This window comes from Salmo trutta, chromosome 18 (genome assembly GCF_901001165.1).
Source record: "Salmo trutta chromosome 18, fSalTru1.1, whole genome shotgun sequence".
NCBI lineage: Eukaryota > Metazoa > Chordata > Actinopteri > Salmoniformes > Salmonidae > Salmo > Salmo trutta.
The window spans coordinates 41,580,218-41,600,785 of NC_042974.1; the positions used below are offsets into that span (position 1 = coordinate 41,580,218).

A 20,568-nucleotide genomic window follows, 5' to 3' on the forward strand; every position below is an offset into this window, starting at 1 on the left:
GTGCTTGTTTTTCCCTCTCTGTGCGATAGGGAAGAAAGACTCTCAGAGAGTGCAGCACTCCCATGTGCAGAGTAACCAAGGTTCCTCTAATGGTATGCTGAGAGGGGAGGGCTGGGCGGGGTAGTTGTAGTCGAGCTGTCATGTCACTCAAGGCACGTCAACATGGCGTGTCTCATCCTTCAGTCAATGGTTGCGTTCCCCTACTCAGACGTTGCATGCATCAACCAATGTTTGCATGCCATGTCATCGGCTGTGTCATCGACTGATAGATTGCTATAACATATGTGATTAGCTGATACATAAAATACCTATCCAAGTGTTGTAAGATCTGGCAGGCGTCAGCAACGCCTGGGCAGAGGAACGCACCCACATACCTATTAAACGGTGTAGTGTATAATAATATTGAAGACATCAAAACTATGAAATAACACATGGAATCGTATAGTTACCAAAAAAGTGTTAAACAAATCAAAATATATTTTATATTTCAAATTCTTCAAAGTAGCCACCCTTTGCCTTGATTACAGCTTTGCACACTCTTGGCATTCTCTCAACCAGCTTCATGAGGTAGTCTAGAATGCATTTCAATTAACAGGTGTGCCATGTTAAATGTTAATTTCTGGAAGTTCTTTCCTCCTTAATGCGTTTGAGCCAATCAGTTGTGTTGTGGTATACAGAAGATAGCCCTATTTGGAAAAATACCAAGTCCATATTATGGCAAGAGCAGCTCAAATAAGCAAAGAGAAACAACATTCCATCATTACTTTACTCCAGAAAATGTAAAGAACTTTGAAAGTTTCTTCAAGTGCAGTCACAAAAACCATGAAGCGTTTTCCCTAATATCTATGTAACACTGTTTTTTAAGAAGACCCAGAGTTACCTCTGCTGCAAAGGATATGTTCATTAGTTACCAGCCTCAGAAATTGCAGCCCAAATAAATGCTTCACAGAGTTCAAGTAACAGACTAATCAACATCAACTGTTCAGAGGAGACTGCGTGAATCAGGCCTTCATGGTCGAATTGCTGCAAAGAACCTACCACTAAAGGACACCAATAAGAAGACGACGTGCTTGGGCCAAGAAACACAAGCAATGGACATTAGACCGGTGGAAATCTGTCCTTTTGATCTGCGAACATTCAAATGACCTCAACCCAATTGAGATGGTTTGGGATGAGTTGTAACGTAAAGTGAAGGAAAAGCAGCCAACAAGTGCTCACCCTATGTGAGAACTCCTTCAAGACTGTTGGAGAAGCATTCCATGTGAAGCTGGTTGAGAGAATGCCAAGAGTGTGCAAAGCTGTCATCAAGGCAAAAGGTGGCTACTTTGAAGAATCTCATAAATGTATTTTGATTGTTATTTCATAGTTTTGATGTTTTCTATTATTCTACAATGTTGAAAAGAGTCAAAATAAAGGAAAACCTTGAATGAGTAGGTGTCCAAACTTTTGACTGGGACTGTATATGGATATAGATATGTCTCTCTATCTATAAATATATATCTCATACAGGCGCACACAAACATGAACATCACACCTGCCCAGACCCACCTGTTCTCACCCCTATCTCCAGTGTCTGCACTACTCTCTCCCACATCCTCAAATCGCACCATTTTCTTCCTTTCTGTCACCCACACTCTTTCAATATTTAGATAATGAAGCATATGATTTTTCCATTGACTTAACGATGGAGGATTCGTTGATGTCCAGTTAAGTGTAAGCTTTTTCAAGATTATTCACGAGAAAAGTATCATCCAACCCTTCAGGTATCTCTCTGCCCCCTCATATGACATGTCTTGAAATATGCAGACAGATGGATTAGAAGTACACTGTAATACTTCTAAAGGCAATATTTGATGTAACTGTTTCTTTTGTCTTTTAATGGCTATACTAAAGAACCTTTTACGTAACACACACAATATGTCTGCATTTACAGAAATCTGTCGGTCTATAGAACACACGGAGGTGTCTGTGTGGAGGTGGAAATCTAAAATGGTGTCTCTATACAGTGTCCCAGGATCTACTATGTTTCTTGCGTTAGCAATGGGATCCCTGTAGCCAATCCTTCCACTGCAGTGCCGTTCCCCTGGTGTCACTGTTGTACTCTCCTAATTGCACCCTTTAATAAACGTCACCCTGTGTGTGGTGTTTTGTGTGTGGTATTCTATGTGTTTGTGCAGTGTCTGTTAGCAGCCTGATGTCTTCCATGTGGCAACCCCCTTCACAGCCATCCCACTTTGCTGTGTGCGTGGCGTTTTGTTTGAACAGTGAGCGAGTGAGCGTTAGTGTGTCTCACTGTGTGTGTGCGCACGTGTATCTGTTTGTATACATATCAGCATTTTTCCTAATATCAATGTAACACTGTTTTTTATTACCTGTTGAGTCTTCAGAAAGGTACACTGGTTCCCTCCTGGTTCTCGGCGTTAACATCCATCTGTTTTTTTCCCTCCTTTCTTTTCCTCTCCATCTCCCCTGGTATTTCTGTTTCTCCCCTCTCTGCTTTGGCTGTAAACTGACAGCTGTGAAATGGTTGCCCTTTATGAGGAACAGATCGAAGGAGAAAGACAAAGCGAAGGACATCTACCGCCGGTCCATGTGTAAGACCTCCGATAGCCTGGCGTCCTACCACCTCCATCCACCTCCTCTGTCCTGCGCCTTCCTGCTTCCCTCACCTAGCTTCTCTTCTCATAGCTTCTAGCTGGTTTCTATTCTTCCTTTCTAGGAATAAACAAAACTCATACTCTAATTTATCACCAATAGTAGATACATCCATCTTAACAACAAATTTTGTTGGGTTAGATTTGTGTACAGTCGAAGTAATGACATACAATAACTAACAAATGTAGATATTAGTACAAATTTAACGCTCTTCAATGATTAACAACATTTATGTGAAGTAATGTGAGTGGTAGTAGTGGTGTTCTGTAGTTCTTTTTCTGTAGTTTTATGTTGCGGTATCTGTAGATGCACTCTAAGTTAGTCTTAGTCTAGGTTATACATTTTTGGAGGGGAGAATTTAATCGGGGTCTAAACTTACTGTTGCGAGTTACAATAATAGAATACACAAGGTGCAATTTCAAAATATGTCTGTGCATCAGCAGTTTTCCTCTTATGCCAGTCACTTGATAGTCAGTTAGCCAGCTATCTAAACTTGTTATCATGGTCGATTTACCAGCCGGGGGGGCCCCAATGATTTTATTACTCAATCTCACTCAGATATTATATTAACAAATTCAAACATTTCTTTCCACCCTATGGCAAAATGTGTAGAATTGCACAAAATTAACTCTAAAACTTAAATGTTCTCTCCGCATTCAAAATATCTTGCTCGCAAAGTGGCCAACTGCTGCCTCTCATGATCAGTTCAGAGTTTTTGTGGCCCCCACCCCCAACAAAGTTGCCCATCGCGGGTCTAGGTCTAGACGATGTACAGTTGTAGTCAGAAGTTTACATACACTTAGGTTGGAGTCATTAAAACTCGTTTTTCTTTCCACTACCCAAATTTCTTGTTAACAAACTATAGTTTTGGCAAGTCGGTTAGGACATCTACTTTGTACATGACACATTCCAACAACTGTTTACAGACAGATTATTTCACTTGTAATTCAGTGTATCACAATTTCAGTGGGTAAGATATTTACGTACACTAAGTTGACTGTGCCTTTAAACCACTTGAAAAATTCCAGAAAAGGATGTCATGGCTTTAGAAGCTTCTGATAGGCTAATTGACATAATTTGAGTCAATTGGAGGTGTACATGTGGATGTATTTCAAGGCCTACCTTCAAACTCAGTGTCTCTTTGCTTGACATCATGGGAAAATCAAAAGAAATCAGCCAAGACCTCAGAAAACAAATTGTAGACCACAAGTCTGGTTCATTCTTGGGAGCAATTTCCAAACACCTGAAGGTACCACGTTCATCTGTACAAACAATAGTACGCAAGTATAAACACCATGGGACCACGCAGCCATCATACCGCTCAGGAAGGAGATGCGTTCTGTCTCCTAGAGATGAACGTACTTTGGTGCAAAAAGGGCAAATCAATCCCAGAACAACAGCAAAGGACCTTGTGAAGATGCTGGCGGAAACAACAGGTACAAAAGTATCTATATCCACAGTAAAACGAGTCCTATATCAACATAACCTGAAAGGCTGCTCAGCAAGGAAGAAGCCACTGCTCCAAAACCGCCATAAAAAAGCCAGACTACGGTTTGCAACTGCACATGGGGACAGAGATTGTACTTTTTGGAGAAATGTCCTGTGGTCTGATGAAACAAAAATAGAACTGTTTGGCCATAATGACCATTGTTATGTTTGGAGAAAAAAGGGGGAGGCTTGCAAGCCAAAGAACACCATCCCAACCGTGAAGCACGGGGGTGGCAGCATCATGTTGTGGGGTGCTTTGCTGCAGGAGGGACTGGTGCACTTCACAAAATAGATGCCATCATGAGGTAGGAAAATTATGTGGATATATTGAAGTAGCATCTCAAGACATCAGTCAGGAAGTTAGAGCTTGGTCGCAAATGGGTCTTCCAAATGGCCAATGACCCCAAGCATACTTCCAAAGGTGTGGCAAAATGGCTAAAGGACAACAAAGTCAAGGTATTGGAGTGGCCATCACAAAGCCCTGACCTCAATCCTATAGAAAATGTGTGGGCAGAACTGAAAAGGCGTGTGCGAGCAAGGAGGCCTACAAACCTGACTCAGTTACACAAGCTCTGTCAGGAGGAATGGGCCAAAATTCACCCAACTTATTATGGGAAGCTTGTGGAAGGCAATCTGAAACGTTTGACCCAAGTTAAACAATTTAAAGGCAATGCTACCAAAAACTAATTGAGTGTATGTAAACTTCTGACCCACTGAGAATGTGATGAAAGAAATAAATCATTCTCTCTACTATTATTCTGACATTTCACATTTTTAAAATAATGGTGATCCTAACTGACCTAAAACAGGGAATTTTTGCAAGGATTAAATGTCAGGAATTGTGATACTGAGTTTAAATGTATTTGGCTAAGGTTTATGTAAACTTCAGCTGTATATGTGACAGTGCAGTCGGGAGGTACTGTATGCCATTCTACTGTATAGGGTTCTGCAGTCTGTGTGTGTGTGGCCTGCACTTTGACTCTGGCCCCATCCATCTATATACTGTATCTCTGCCTGTCTGCTTGTGGTGTGAGCGCAGCCTGCCATCCTCCTCACTCCTCTCTCACTACAGAGCCGGCATGACTTTGCAGAACCTCACTGCTCTCTTTCTCTCGCCACCTCTCACTCACAGCCACCATGTAGGAATTGAAGTGGAGCCTTAGTGCTTTTTTTCTCTTTCTCTCATTTCCTGACTTTCTGTCACACTGCTATTTTTGACTCTTTCAGTTTGGCTGCATTGCAGCTCTTGTGCATGCCTTGCTGACATGGGCTTGCCCACACTGACTGTGGCACATCTCTGAATGCTGCTGCTTTGACTCTTAGCAGCCACTGCATGCCTAGCCTAGCACTGTTCCCTGTGCCCTCGGCTAATTCATCTCCATCTCCACCCCAGCCATGAACGACCTGCTGCAGTCCATTGCCCTGGCAGGGGGCCAGTGGGCAGGCAGCACAGAGAACCTGGAGGGGCCCGTGGAGGCCAACGGGGGCAGCAGAAGTCGGCACATGAAGGAGCTGGGCTCCATGGCCTACTCCACTAACGCTATCAACTACGCCACCCTCACTTTGCCCTCTGGCAACAGGGCCAAGAGGAGCCTGAAGATGAAAGGTAGAGACTACAGGACCGCTAGTCGATCCCCCCTTGGTGGTGTGGTGAACTATCATCTAGGATGTGTATTTACTACAGCTCTCATTGTGTTTCAGAAGCAAGTCATTGTTTAATCCATCGTAAATGTCCTTTTTTTCTATCATTTCCATTTTTCCTTTTTGATTTGGACACCGGTGTGAATGCCTACCATCATACTCTAGCTTTCAGAAGATTGTCTGCCACATACTTTGCTTCCTCAAAAGCCCTATTCTCCGGTAGTTTCTCCACCCCCCCCCCCCAGCCATAACTCATATTTCCACATCTTTTTCTCCTCCAGACAACGCTTCCTGTGAAGATGTTCCAGCATCCTCAGACGACCCCATTGGGATCAGAGGTCAAGGTAAGAGAACTGTTGACCTTTAGGACAAACTCCCATTACTATTATTTAACCACAGGGCTTTACACCCGTTTATTACTGGGATACAAAGGAATGAAATAACAAATGGCAAAAAATAGGCAATGTTTTAAAGCCTTACAGTAAGTGTAAATGTCGTGCCACTGGAAGCTTGGTCCATATCTCTACATTTCAGTTTGCTACCATTAGAGCAGGGTTCTCCAAACTTGTTCCTGGAACGCTACCCTACTGTAAGTTTTCGCTCCAACCCCAGTTGTAACTAACCTGGTGCAGCTGATCAACCAACTAATTAAAATCAGGTGTGCTAGATTAGGGTTGGAGAGAACATACAGGACGGTACCGGTCCAGGAACAGGGTTTTAAAGCCCTGCGTTAGAGTAGATCTGCCTAAATGACTAGATTCGGCATGCTATCACTAACAGTAAACTCTGCTTAACAAATGGTCATGAGCAGCATTCCTCCATTAGCTCGTAGATCGGGCTGTCTGCCTACTCCATTCTCCCACACACACATATCACAATTAGTGTCCATTATCTCCATTTTCTGTGCACTATCTAAAATGTCCTCCCACTGTCATGTATGTTGTATTATACAGTAATGTACCTCTTACTGCATGAACTTTACTACGACTGTCTGTTTTATTGCACTTTGTTATGATGTGCTGTAATGTTGGTAAGTTAGCCTAGTACAATGCATTATATCCTAAACTGAGCCAAACTACCAGTAGGTCAGTGTAAGTGAACTGCACCACTGTAGCCCAGTGTAGCATAGAACATCTGTGGTAGCAGGTTAACCCAGTTAGCTGTGTGTTGAATGTGCCAGGCCTACAGGTCTTTAGCACTCCTCAGGCTCTGTCGCCCTCTGCTCTCGACCCGTCCGCTATGTGCAGAGTCCCCTGTAGCATCTGTTGTAAGTGACACACCTGTGTACATCTGTCTAAGACCACTAACAGTACCACTTTACTCAAGACCACCACTGCTATCAATGATTACCACCCACTCACTACCTGCTGACATCGCTTCCCCAGTACTACTACTGTACCAGCCACACCAAACCTGACCCAAACTGAAGACCACTAATAACAGCAACAACATTGTATCAATTTGCATCCCACACATTCACATACAGCCCACCGATCCTTTGGTACATTCCTCTGCCCCGGGTCTCCTCCTCTCCCTACTCCTCTCAATTACCTGAGCCCCTCCCGTGTTGGTCTCTGAGTCATGTCAATCACAAGGCCCCTCTCCTTTGCTCCAATCAGGTTTTACAACCGGTTTTCCCTCGTGAATGATTCCTCCCTTTGTGTTTGTGTGGCCCCTCCCTCGCCACTCCCTCTGTGTGATTGGGCATGTTTGGCGTTGCGTGGCACCGTGCCACCCCTCCTGCCTGCACCATCTGCTGACCCGTGTGACGTGTCCTCTTATCCCTATCCAGCCTCGAGAGCCTCCAGCCTCCATAGTATCAAGACCATCAGCAGTAATACCTCCCACTCCGCTCCTCTCGAGGCCAAAGGTACAGTCACATCACTAAGGAGAACGCCCCCTCTCTCCCACGTTCCTGCATATGACACCTCCTTCATTGTACTCCCTGTTGATTCTCTCATACACACACGTTAGATTAAAAAAAAATAGAACACTTTTGTAATCTATTAACATTGATACTGTAACTCTCTTCCTCTCTCTGTGTGAGATATGTTCTGGAAGGGTCCAGGCTAGGTTCTGGCATGTTTGTTTATTTATTTGCCTTCTCACAAATAAGCAGGTTTCTGAGCTATGCTGGTTTATATCTAGTGCCTGTCATCACCTTAGGGTGATACTCGTATGTTAGTACCTGAGTTAGTCGTACACTGTTAGAGCAGAACTCGCCTACAGTAGTGTGTTTCTCTTCAGGCACGTTGAACGGAAACCTCAGCAGGCCCCACAGTGAGAGCAGTGGGGAGTTCAGCCTCAGTCTGGACCAGGAGGAGTGGTCCAGCGGGAGCAGCCCTGTCCAGCAGCCCCTTTCCCGCTCCTCTCACCAGAGCCCCATGCTGCTGCAGAGGTCCCTGGACCCCCAGGCCACACAGGCCAAGAAGAAGAATGGCAGTGCCTCAGGCAGCGCCAACGAGGTGCTCTCTCTACAGCAGTTCCTAGAGGAGCGCATCGACCCTGCAGAGGTGACAGCCTGGAACACACAGGAACACTAGATTATGTTTAGATAGGAGTACTGTTTTATTCAGTGGCTTCTGTTGTGCTATGATAAGAAACAAGTAGAAGTTATTTCACCACTCAAGTCTGCTATAAAAACCCAGGTATTATGGTATGGTAACTTTAATGTCTCTTCTCCATCAATAGTCTGGCAGCCAAGAGAATCTGACCGTTGAGTCTCCCCGCCTTTCTGGAGGCGCTGAGCATGTGCAGAGAGACCGGGCCGAGCGAGGCTCCACCGGCACTAAGGGGCGGGGCATCCTGCGCTCAGCCAGTGGGAAGGCAGCACCAGTGAACTCCGATGGCCGCCCCTCCAGGGGTGGCCAACCAGGTTATCCCAGCCTACGAAAGGCAGAGAGTACGCGTGTGAAGGGCATGGTCCAGCCACGGGTCAGCCTCTCCCAGGGTAAAGCCGTGTCTGTGTCTGAGCGTCTGGACATCTCCTCCTCCATGCTGCCCCGGGCCAGCAGCGTCATATCCACAGCCGAGGGCTCCACACGTCGGACCAGCATCCACGACCTGCTGTCCAAAGACACCCGGCAGCCCGTGTCTGTGGATCCCTCACCCTCCTCAAAGGCCTTGCCTCGCACCTACACCACGCCCAGTGAGTACGCCCCAACCAACAACCCCACCCAGTCCCAACATCCCACCCACCAGTCCATCCCACTAGCCCCAGCCCCCATGCCCCTGTCCCTGCCGAAGTCAGTCAGTATGCCCTGCACAGGCAGTCAGCACCCCCCCAGTTGTAAGGAAACTGACCTCTCCAGCCTCGAGTCTTTCTTTGGCTCGTCCTTCACAGTAGAGTCAGTGTTTATGGACTCCATCTTCAGCGAGCCAGCCTTCACAGGGTGCAGTAGCAAGAGCCACACCTTCCTTTCCCTCAACACCTCCCTGGTCAGTAACATCAGCGGCCCCCCAGGCAAAACCCACCTCCGGCCCAAGCCTGCCCAAACCGCCCAGAACCAACCAAATGAGCTAAAGCCCAGCTCACCTGACCAGAATGGGGAACATGTCATTGACACCAATCATGTGCTTGATGCTGACCCATGTCCACCCCTTAGCCCAGAGGACCAACAATCGTTGTGGTATGAGTATGGCTGTGTCTGAATGTGTGGCGCCCTGGTCAGCTACTGATCTGGGACCTGCATAAGGATCGGTGATGGTCGGGGAGAAAGAAGGAACTCTGCATGCATTATCAAAGCCCTATCATGCTATGTTTTCCTTTGAGCTTTTATGTTTGTTTTTTCATGGCTGATTTGTAAATCCCTTTTCGTCACTCCTGGTTTGGTATTTCCCTCCGTCTTATGGAAGTGGGGTTCTCTGGATGTCTTTGCTTCAAAGGTCTGTTCACACTGTATTCATTAATCAAACCTCTGTTTGGCTCACATTATAAAGCTATTACATGATTGCTTTATGGGGGACATCAATAGATGTTCTAGTTATTTTATTCATTATTTGCTATTTCTTTTCCAATCACAAATACATCTTCAGAAAACATGCTGCAGAGCTACATTAACTATCATTTGGGTGTTCAGTGCATCTTTAAAACATCTTCATGTCAGAAGTCCTCCAGAGTTAGAATGGAGCTCTGTTTAATAATAAAGTTATGAGGCTTGTAGAACATGTCCCATGATAGGCTGACTGAGGAACACATTAACTGCCAATAAGTGCTATTTATGGAGTCATTATGTAATCTAGCCCTTCAGAGGAAAGCAGTTTCACATCTATTAAAATTAGATCAAATTATTTGGTTTCCCCTTTATCTTATTGGGTATTTTGTATGTGGGAGAACCCTGTCCTCTCTAAAGTACTGTGTCACATTGCATTACCAGTCTAATTCTACTGTATCAATCTCAATGCATATTCACTGAACTGCATGGCTTTATTCTGTCTTGGTTTGTTCTGGTGCCCTCATTTTGATTGTTGTGATCAAAATGGTTTTGTTTTTTTGTTTTGTGCATATGACACATTTTTCTGTTCCATTTCTTTTTCTGACTAAACCACTCTCAATGTGGGGATTCTGATTAGGTGTATGGGTGAATTGGGGTTAAGGGATTGTTTTTGAGGAAACGTAATTCACAAAATGAGCTGAGAGCAATGTTAAGCGTTTGAGAGAGAACGTTTTAAAGATAGTTGAGTCTTGTTTTTGTTGCTCTAAGACGGTATACATAGCGGTGAGAGACATTTGCAATTGAGACAAATATGATGGCCAGATTATTTTGTGGATGAAGGTTCCTCTACTCTTGGTTGTCATGGTATTGGATTTGGGTAAAGTCTTGAATGCTCATGGTCACAATACAAATTCCAATTGCACGATAACACATTTTAGGTTATATATTATTGTAGACTGACTACACTTTGTACAAAATATTTTTTTACATATTAAGTTATATTCAAGGACAGAAAGCACTCATGTATGCAGTAGGAGTAGTAATGTTAGATTTTTATTTCTGCTTTATGTATTTGCCATTTGAAATTGTTTTGTTGTATTTATCTTGTGTATAAACTAACTTCGGCCTTTATTCCGATGTAATATGACATGCCTTTGTTCTGCAGATGTGGAAGTGTTACAAGAGCGCAGAAAGTCAAAAAGCAGTGGGGAGCAACAAAGCTCCTAAACATTACTCATCGGCTACCGTTATGAGCTCAAGTGGTGAGTGCTGCTCTGAGTCCGGTGGGGGGGGGCTCCATGGTAACTTGGTGGCATAAGATGTCCCATCCTGTTCATGCTTGCTTATGCTATGCTGGTGTTGTAAAGGGCACATGAATGGAGCCTGGTCTGCGTCCCTAATAACAGGAGGTCCTGACGTGCTACACTCCCTCCCTCCCTCCCTGTTCCTCAGTGTAACGTGTTCATAGCTGGCTTTTCTTTTACTTTTCTCTGTTGGTATTCAGGACAAAAACACTGGTGGCTTGATAGGATGTTGTGATCCCTTTGTGAGCTTATCTGCAGTGCTGCATGGATTGTAGGTCACGCAGCTGAAACCCCTCCCTGTCAATGCATGTAGACTGCTTTCCAGTGCGTCCATATATATGTTCATCCTCTTCTCTGATGTCATCTGCCGCTAACCTCTTTTTCTGTCCTCTTCTCTCTTCACTCTTCTGTCTGCCTCCAACTCAGAGAGAAAAGTGACCTTCAAGCTGTCTGTCTGACTCTGAAGCCATTTAAGTTGGTCTACTGAGATGGTCTTCAGTGCGAAAAAAGATTGTGTGAAACAAAAATAATGTATCTTTATATATATACTTTTTTTAACAAAAGAATGAATGCTTCAATAAAGAAAAGTAAACAGCCTTTTTTTTCTCCTTGAATCAAGGAAATAAAACTCTTAAGACATACCGTATGTGGCGACAATAGTTTTTCTATAACTGACTTTCTGGTAAATTGCACTGCTATGGTGTGACGGACTGCTAACATGCACTCTACACGGACATACTATTAGTGCCAATGTTCACGCAAAGCCAAATGGGTGAACTTAAACTAGACCCTGAAGACTCCTTGTTGTCCTCTGTGACACTTTGAATCAGCTGGATTTTTTTTCTGTTTTTTGTAAATGAGCATGCACATGCAGCATCTTTCTGAGGAACAGTTGATGTCAACGTTCAACAATCTGCACAGAAGGGAAAAAATGCATGTGGGCACAGAACAAGGTCAACCACAATGTGCATGGAGCAATCGACACGCTTTTATTCCAATCAGAATGGACGATTGTTTTAAGTTGTGTTCCTCTAAAATGCCAAAATGAGTCGTGGGAAGCCATGCCAACTGTGATTGCCATACAATCCAGTGTGAGCTGAATGGCACAGCTTTGTATATGTGTACAGTATGTGTGGCTACTATCAGATTTCTGTGATGATGACCTAGTGTTCATTTCCTTTTCCACTTTTACATAAATCCATTTGTGATTAAAAAAAAATCCAGAAGATTCCTGTGTCATTTCATCTTCACTGCCCACAGTGCTGTCTTCATCACATAAAGGACTGACCCTCAAGTCATCTATTCTTCTCCTGATGAATGATTGACTTTGTCTGCGTTTATATAATCATAAAATCTCACCAGCTAAAGTTGTTGGGATATTGGACCAAAGTAATGTCATGATTTCTATGGACAGATGAATGCAAGGCTCTTAAGATCATTTAGAGTTTAATCTTGTATTGCTATTATATAAAGAATACAAATATCCCAGTCAAATCTTGATGGAACAAGTGATGAACGGGGGTTGTGCAGATGATGTCCATTTACTGGATAGACAAAGCTTGAGTTATCCATTGGCCTACATAAAACGTATACTTTGGCCCCTCAATGGTGTAGTCTGGGCGATAAGGAGGTATACACCAAAATATAACCAGTACATTTTTGGGGGGGATAGCGTGTACTCCCAGAAGATATGAGTGGATAATCAATGTTCCATGATCTGCATTATTACACTGCAGTAATTGTGTCAGAAAGGTGTAAATGAATAGATCTGGCTGAGGGAGATACAAGGATGCAACCACCATAATCACTACTACATTGTCTATCAACCATCCACATATAACCAACAATCAAGACTGCTCTCTTGCCCATAGAAAATAAGGGCTCCCCAGACCTTATTCTGTCCCAAAAGTTACCTGAACATTTTAACAATGCCCATTTCTCAATAAGGTAAAGAACTTTTAAATAAATCATTGTACCAAGCCAAAACACAGTCTGACAGGATAGTGTGTTAATTTCTAGGTATTTACTAGTCAAAGCTCTGAAGAACTGGTTCATGTCCTGTGTCCTTTAAAAATGTCAGATCCTCCAGCTTTAGTCCCATAATGGAAGCATTGGTGAAAGGATGGAAGTACACACTCATGGCCTACGTTGACCAGGTCGCTGTCCAGGACAATTTGACGCTCTGGACCTTGTCACAGAATAGTTCCAGGGCAGTGGCACAGCCTTGGCCCACCTTTTTAGTTTTTCCACCATAGCATAGGTTGCCACTGCCCAATCCTAGATTCTTAGCCAGGCTGTTAAGGTTGACCAGACTATCATGGCGGACAGACTGGCTACAGGCCCTTGTCTATCAGGAAGAGGTTATTGACGACTTCTCCACTCTTGAGGTCTTTTTTTTTTTGTACTTTTTACCCCTACCCCAATTGGTAGTTAGTCTTGGCCCATCGCTGCAACTCCCGTACGGACTCGGGAGAGGCGAAGGTCGAGAGCCATGCATCCTCCGAAACATGATCCTGCCAAGCCGCACCTGCTTCTTGACACACTGCTCACTTAACCCCGATGCCAGCCGCACCAATGTGTTGGAGGAAACACCTTCCAGCTGGCGACCGTGTCAGCGTGCACTGCGCCCGCCACAGGAGTCGATAGAGCGCAATGGACAAGGACATCCCGGCCAGCCAAACCCTCCCCTAACCCGGACGGCACTGGGCAAATTGTGCGCCGCCTCATGGGTCTCCCGGTCACGGGCGGCTGCGACACAGCCCGGTCTCGAACCCGGATCTGTAGTGACACCTTTAGCACTGCTAAACCGCTGCGCCACTCGGGAGGCCCGGTATCATCTCTTTCAGGGTGAATACCTAAGGGGTATCATCTCTTTCAGGGTGAATACCTAAGGGGTATCATCTCTTTCAGGGTGAATACCTAAGGGAGAAAAATACATTACACCAGGTCAGAGGACATAACATGTTACTCTGATATCTCAAGTCTAAAATGGCTTCATCTCCTTGTCTTGTTTCATCTGCACTACAATTAAAGATCTGGACATGTAAAATAATATTCCGAGTTGGCATCTATCCTACTGCTTTCACCTAGACTGTTTATAGATCAGCACAGGAGAAGCCACTTTAGACAACAACAAAAAATGTAATGCAACCCTAGCATAAATCAGAGGGAAGAATGATCTGAAGCCAAATATAAGAGATGTGAGAAAACATACGATAAATGTATGAAATTGAAGATTTGATTCTCTGACATGCAGGATAATTGTTATATTTTCTACCTTAAACCCAGGGGTGGTTCCAGGCATAAGCGACATAAGCGGTCACTTAAGGCCCCCAACCAAATATGTTATATTTTTTTTGTGGAACTCAGTCTGGGTCTCAAAATATTGTTTTGCATCAGCAGTTTTCTTTTATGTCAGTCGCTGACAGTCACTCAATTAGCCATGCCAGCTAACAATTGTTTGATTGGTAGTTCATTGATTGTTTGTCATTCTCACTCGTATCATATCAATGTGGCATAAGTCGCTACAAATGTGCAAAATAGCAGGAATTTAGCTTTAATACTGCAAAAATGTCTCTCCACCCCATGGCTAAATGGGTAGAATTGCAGGAAATTGGCTGGAAAACTGAAACCTACACATTGAAAAAGCACCAATTCTAACATGATCTGGGATTGATCATAGATTTATATAGGATGAGTGACTGAATTATATGGGCCTTTCACACCAAAAATTGTTTGGTGCGGGTTTTCTGAACTCTGGTGCATTTACCCCCATAGTTCGGTTCTTTTGGAATGGTGTGTACACTATCCGCACTCGGGAGAGCACTCAACAACGCACTGTGGTTCGCTCAGATTCGATACATATCGTGGTGTGGTTTGCTGCAGGTGGCAACACAGTCTGGATCAAACACAGGAAAAGAACCAGAGTCGCGCATATTGGTTGTTCGACTGCAAGCATTTGATAAAATGCACGCAGCATCCAGGGGCGGAAATCCCGGGGGGGACGGGGGGGACACAACCCCCCCATCCTTGGAAAAATATGATTTGTCCCCCCCAATATATCACTGAAACATAACTATGTAATTTAAATAATATTAATAATACGCAATGAAAGGAATTGTGCTGATTATAGACACTTAATAGCGCGTTTTTAAGTTTCAAAAGATTGCGACCCCCCCACCCTTTGCCTCACAATGTTTTGATCCACTGCCAGTTCCTTAGTTGGCAAGGTAACAGAGAGGGTCGTATCTACTGTCTGAAAGGCACTCAATGAACGTAACTGAAGTGAGGTTAATCCAGTCAACCGCGCACACACACTAGCTGAATATGCAGAGCTAGCGCGCAAATATTAACTATTAAGCTAGCTAGTACCTATTCCATTTATGTGGCCTCGTCAAAGATGGAATCTTTGCTATCGTCAATTTATTCCAAGATCAGCATGCAGATGATGTAAGTTAGTGCTTCAAAGTCCCTTCGATAAGGTTAGCGATAAACTGAAGTCCAAACTGAACAGAACTACACTCTCTTCTACCATTGTCTTAAATATATTTAATGGTCTCGTTGCAAAAGCTAAATTGTCGCAAGGGAACTTTTATTTATTTATTTTATTTCACCTTTATTTAACCCGGGTAGCAAAGATTATAGCAAACACCACTGAAACGGATTTGGTGCTCGCTAGCTTTGCAAATTCAGCTATTGTTGGAAGCCAGCCAATATGAAACAAACTATTAAAATTACAAAAGGTTGCAGCATATGTTGTGTAAATGGTGAACTCATACAGCTGTCAACTGTTGTCATTTTAATCCGTTTCACATTTGCTAGCTACCTTTTAGATCGAAGCCCAAATAGAATAAAAGATAAGATGATAGAAGCCCATCTCCTACTGTAAATAACCTACACACTGTGTGTGTGTGTAGCCAGCCAGCCAGCCAGGTAGAAAAATGGCAGAAAAATAAAAGACGGACATCAGATTATTTTTCAGTACACCAAAACGCAAAGTAAGAACCCTTGTAGCCTAATATCTCAAAGACTAGTTGATCAAATGTTCATAAGAAAGAAATGAAATTCTAATGGAAATGTTTCACAATGATGTCATTAGGCAGAGCAGGCAACAGATGGCACACAGACAGCAGAGTTGGGGACAGATATGCAGGGACAGACTGGCAGAGACAGGGAGTCTCAGGTAAGTTTGTTGAGTCTTTGTTTGGCAACATTATGAAAGGTTCTCAATTTTTTTGACTTGTAAAATAGGAACATAATTGGAAAATGCCATGGATACCCCCACTCTCAACTTAAACTGGTGACTGAACTAAGATTTGTTAAAGGCAATGGTATTGCTGTTGTGATTAGTTGTGTAGTTTTGGGTACCGGTAGTTAGGAGTACGGCAAACACCTTATTTCTTTGGTTCCTCAATATACATTTACCATATTACAATGTAGGCTATGTGTTACAGCACTACTTTTGGTGTCCCCCTCAGGAATTGCTCTTGAGAAAATTTCATGTAATTGTCCCCTCCAAAGTTGATATCAGATTTACGCCCCTGGCAGCATCATAACTTGAGATCTCAAACATTCTGTGAGCAGCAGTGAATTTATGAGCGCATTCTATGCGGGTGGCTGCTGAATATAGTCTATTCACGTCGCAGTTAGAGCGGCTTTTTTGCACCGTTTCCTCCCCCATGTTGTTGGAAGACCAAAGCAAAAGTAATATCAAATCAAATTTTGTTGGTCTCATACACATATTTAGCAGATGTTTTTGCGGGTGTAGCGAAATGCTTGTGTTCCAAGCTCCAACAGTGCAGCAGTGGTGGAAAAAGTACCCAATTTTCATACTTGAGTATAGTAAAGATACCTTAATAGAAAATTACTCAAGTACAAAATTTGTCACCCAGTAAAATACTACTTGAGTAAAAGTCTAAACATTTAGTTTTAAATATACTTATATATCAAAAGTAAATTTAATTGCAAAAATTTACTTTAGCATCAAAAGTAAAAGTACAAATACTAGACAGCACCCTTTTCTTATTTATTTATTGATAGCCAGGGACACGCTCCAAAACTCAGACATAATTTACAAACCAAGCATGTGTTTAGAGAGTCCACCAGATCAGAGGCAGTAGGGATGACCAGGGATGTTCTCTTGATAAGTGTTTGCATTGGACCTTTTTCCTGTCCTGCATAGCATTCAAAACGAGTACTTTTGGGTGTCAGGGAAAATGTATGGAGTAAAAACTAAATAATTTTCTTTAGGAATGGAGTGAAGTAAAAGTTGTCAAAAATATAAATAGTAAAGTACAGATACCCCCCAAAACTACTTAAGTAGTAGTTTAAAGTGTTTTTACTTAAGTACTTTACACCACTGCAGTGCAGTAATATCTAACAATGCACATCCAAAATGTGAAAGAAGGGAATTAAGAAATATCGAAATATTAGGACGAGTGTGTTTGTGTGTGTGTGTACACACTACATGATCAAAAGTATGTGTACACCTGCTCGTGGAACATCTCATTCCAAAATGATGGGCATTAATATGGAGTCGGTCCCCCCCTTTGCTGCTATAACAGCCTCCACTCTTCTGGTAAGGATTTCCACTAGATGTTGGAACATTGCTGCGGGGACTTGCTTCCATTCAGCCACGAGCATTAGGGAGGTCGGGTACTGATGTTGGGCGATTAAGCCTGGCTCGCAGTTGGCGTTCCAATTCATCCCAAAGGTGTTCAATGGAGTTGAGATCAGGGCTCTGTGCAGGCCAGTCAAGTTCTTTCACACTGATCTCGAGAAACCATTTCTCCATTCACCTTGCTTTGTGCACAGGGGCATTTTCATGCTGAAACAGGAAAGGGCCTACCCCAAACTTTTTTTTTATATATTATTATTATTTATTTGTAGGGGTTAGATCAGCTTTAATATTGCCGATAGATTGTAGCTTCCATTAATGTAAATGTTTGCATCACTTCCAATCCCCTATGTATATTTTTAACAAATATATATATATACACACACATATAAATACAGCTTTTTATATATATATATACACATTTTCTTTATTACCCTCCAACCCTACCACCCCTCCCCCAATTGGAGCAAACTAGTGAACAACAACACTTGGGCCTGTATTTCCAGCTTATACATACCAACTGTTGCCACATTGGAAACACAGAATCGTCTAGATTGTCATTGTATGCTGTTGCATTAAATTTCCCTTCACTGGAACTAAGGGCCCTAGTGTAAGAGAGTTAAAAATGCAGTCTTGGTTATATGTGTTTCACCTAAATTAAGTAGTCTACCAGTGTTGGAGCCTCCTAGTGGTTAAAGGTGTCACTGCAGATCTGGTATAATGTATAATGCTGATGTTCTCCAGCGGACAAACCTTTTCCTATGCTGGAGAACCTGTCATGTTTGCAGTGATCCTTGTGCATGTCGGAAGACATTCATACATTGTGTCTGTCTTCCAGGAATAAACGAGACCCAAAAGGAAGTCCTATGTCAGTCATCCATCTGACCAGCCAAACAGCTTACCCGTGTCTGCAGCCTTGGTGGCGAGCAGAAGCTCCACAGGTCAGAGTGTACCAAAAAACAGTCCTTCTCCAGAGACGAGGTCTCTGCAATCCTTGAGACACACAGTTTGTGGGAGTGCGGTGCCAGGTCACGTGCCATGGATGTGCTACAGCACCTTCCCCAATTAGTGATGCCTAATGGGGATCCCTTACCTGTGCTCACTGAGAGAGAGCTACGTAATGGACAGCTGGGCGACACCATCCTCTCGAGGGTGCTTTATTATGTGGAGCGAGGCCGACGTCCCTCCAGAAGAGAAAAGGTCAAGGAGTCTGTGATGGTCCTCAGGTACCTCAAGCACTGGGAGAAACGGACAATGTGTGAAAGGCTGTACCTATTCACGGACAAAATCCTAAGCGGGACAGCACGAAATGAGACGCAGAGATGTGACTTCAATAAAAAATAAACTGTATTGGGTGGTTTTCTTTCAACTCTCCCCGGGGCAGTATAAGCAAAGGCCAGGGTAATGGCTGTACAATTTTTTTTTAAATAACCGCCAGTTGGTACTAAACGCAAAACCAACAGCTTGATCCGAACATATAACAGGGAATCATATTGTTGTGGAATTTGCTGTAGCCTCTGGCTCATAATCACTCAGCCTCCCTCTGCCCCTTAAGTCCGGTCCTTAAGAGAGCACAAACAAAATTTGTCAATTGACCTCAGGTGAGCTCATCAGTAGTGGCTGTACTGCGGGCCACCTCCAGGAGAGGACGCAGTCGGACCACTTGATTTGGCTGATACCTCACACATCCCCTCCCTCAAGCCAGACCCAGGGAGGCTCGCGCCAGCCAGACCCACCAGGTCTCGGCGAGAAAGCGCATCCGCATTACCATGTAGTTTTCCGGGCTTGTGAACCACCTCAAATTTAAACGGCTGCAGTGCTAGGAACCACCTCATTATCCGGCTATTGTTGTCCCTCTGTCACGCCATCCACTTGAGGGGGGCGTGGATGGTGACCAGGCGGAAACTTCTCCCCAGCGCCCACTTAATCGCCAACACCGCTCTCTCCACAGTAGCATAGTTTCGCTCCCTTGGGGACAGCTTACGGCTGATCTACACAACGGGGTGTTCTCCTTCTCCCTGCGACAAAACGGCCCCTATCCCCGTGTCTGTGTCTGTGAATACAGTAAAAGGCATGTTTAAAGTCTGGTATCCTCAAAACAGGGTTCGTGCATAGCACAGTTTTAAGTTAATTGAAAGCTTTTTCGGCCCTGTCGGTCCACACCACCCGCACTGGTTCTGATTTTCGGGTAAGGTCGGTCAGTGGCGCTGCTATGGTGGAATAGTTTGGTATGAAGCGCCGGTAGTATCATGTCAGCCCCAGGAAGGTGCGCACCGCCTTCTTGTTAGCGGGCCTAGGCCAGTCCCGCACGCCTGTGTTTTCTCCATCTAGGGTTTGAGGCCACTGCCAATAGTGCACCCCAAGTATTCGGCTTTGTTTAAGTCTAGGTGGCACTTCTTAGGATTGGCCGCAAACCCGGCAACACAGCTCGTACCTTGTTTAGATGGTTGTCCTAGTCCTCCGTGTGTATGATGACATCGTCAATGTAGGTGCTTGCGTAAGCCTGATGGGGTCTAAGCAGGGTATCCATCAGTTGTTGGAACGTTGCCGCCGCTCCATTGGCAAGTCCCATAAAGGGACTTGCCAATAGCCCTTGGTTATCTCTAAGGTGGCAATGTACTTAGCTTTCCCTAGCCGCTCTATGAGCTCGTCGACGCGTGGCATGGGGTAGGCATCGAATCGGGATATAGCATTCAGGGCCCTGAAGTCGTTACAACACTGTGTTGACCCATCAGGTTTGGGAACCAGCACAATCGGGCTAGACCACGCACTTGTGGACTGCTCTACCACTCCTAGTCGTACCATTTCACCCACTGCGGCATGCACCACCACTCTCCTAGATTCGGGGATTCTATACGGCTTTAAACATACTTTGGCCCCGGGGTCTGTCCTGATATGGTGCTGGATCAGGTTAGTGCTGCCTGGAATG

The 20,568-nt window shown here is 44.1% G+C and overlaps 1 protein-coding gene across 8 annotated transcripts in view; it reads left to right on the forward strand.

Moving 5' to 3' along the window:
• Positions 1-12,251, forward strand: part of LOC115153307 (girdin) — an 87,525-nt gene extending 75,274 nt beyond the window's left edge. For 2 of the 8 annotated variants that reach the window (XM_029698611.1, XM_029698618.1), the window contains 8 exons: positions 30-92; positions 2,517-2,594; positions 5,537-5,749; positions 6,066-6,128; positions 6,965-7,051; positions 7,577-7,654; positions 8,032-8,297; positions 8,476-12,251. In XM_029698611.1, coding sequence (XP_029554471.1) covers positions 30-92; positions 2,517-2,594; positions 5,537-5,749; positions 6,066-6,128; positions 6,965-7,051; positions 7,577-7,654; positions 8,032-8,297; positions 8,476-9,435 — 1,808 coding nt within the window. In that variant the 3' untranslated portion in view covers positions 9,436-12,251. The remainder of the gene's footprint in view (positions 1-29; positions 93-2,516; positions 2,595-5,536; positions 5,750-6,065; positions 6,129-6,964; positions 7,052-7,576; positions 7,655-8,031; positions 8,298-8,475) is intronic. The other 6 variants (XM_029698617.1, XM_029698612.1, XM_029698615.1 and 3 more) reach the window with 6 other exon arrangements.
• Positions 12,252-20,568: the final 8,317 nt, after the last annotated feature.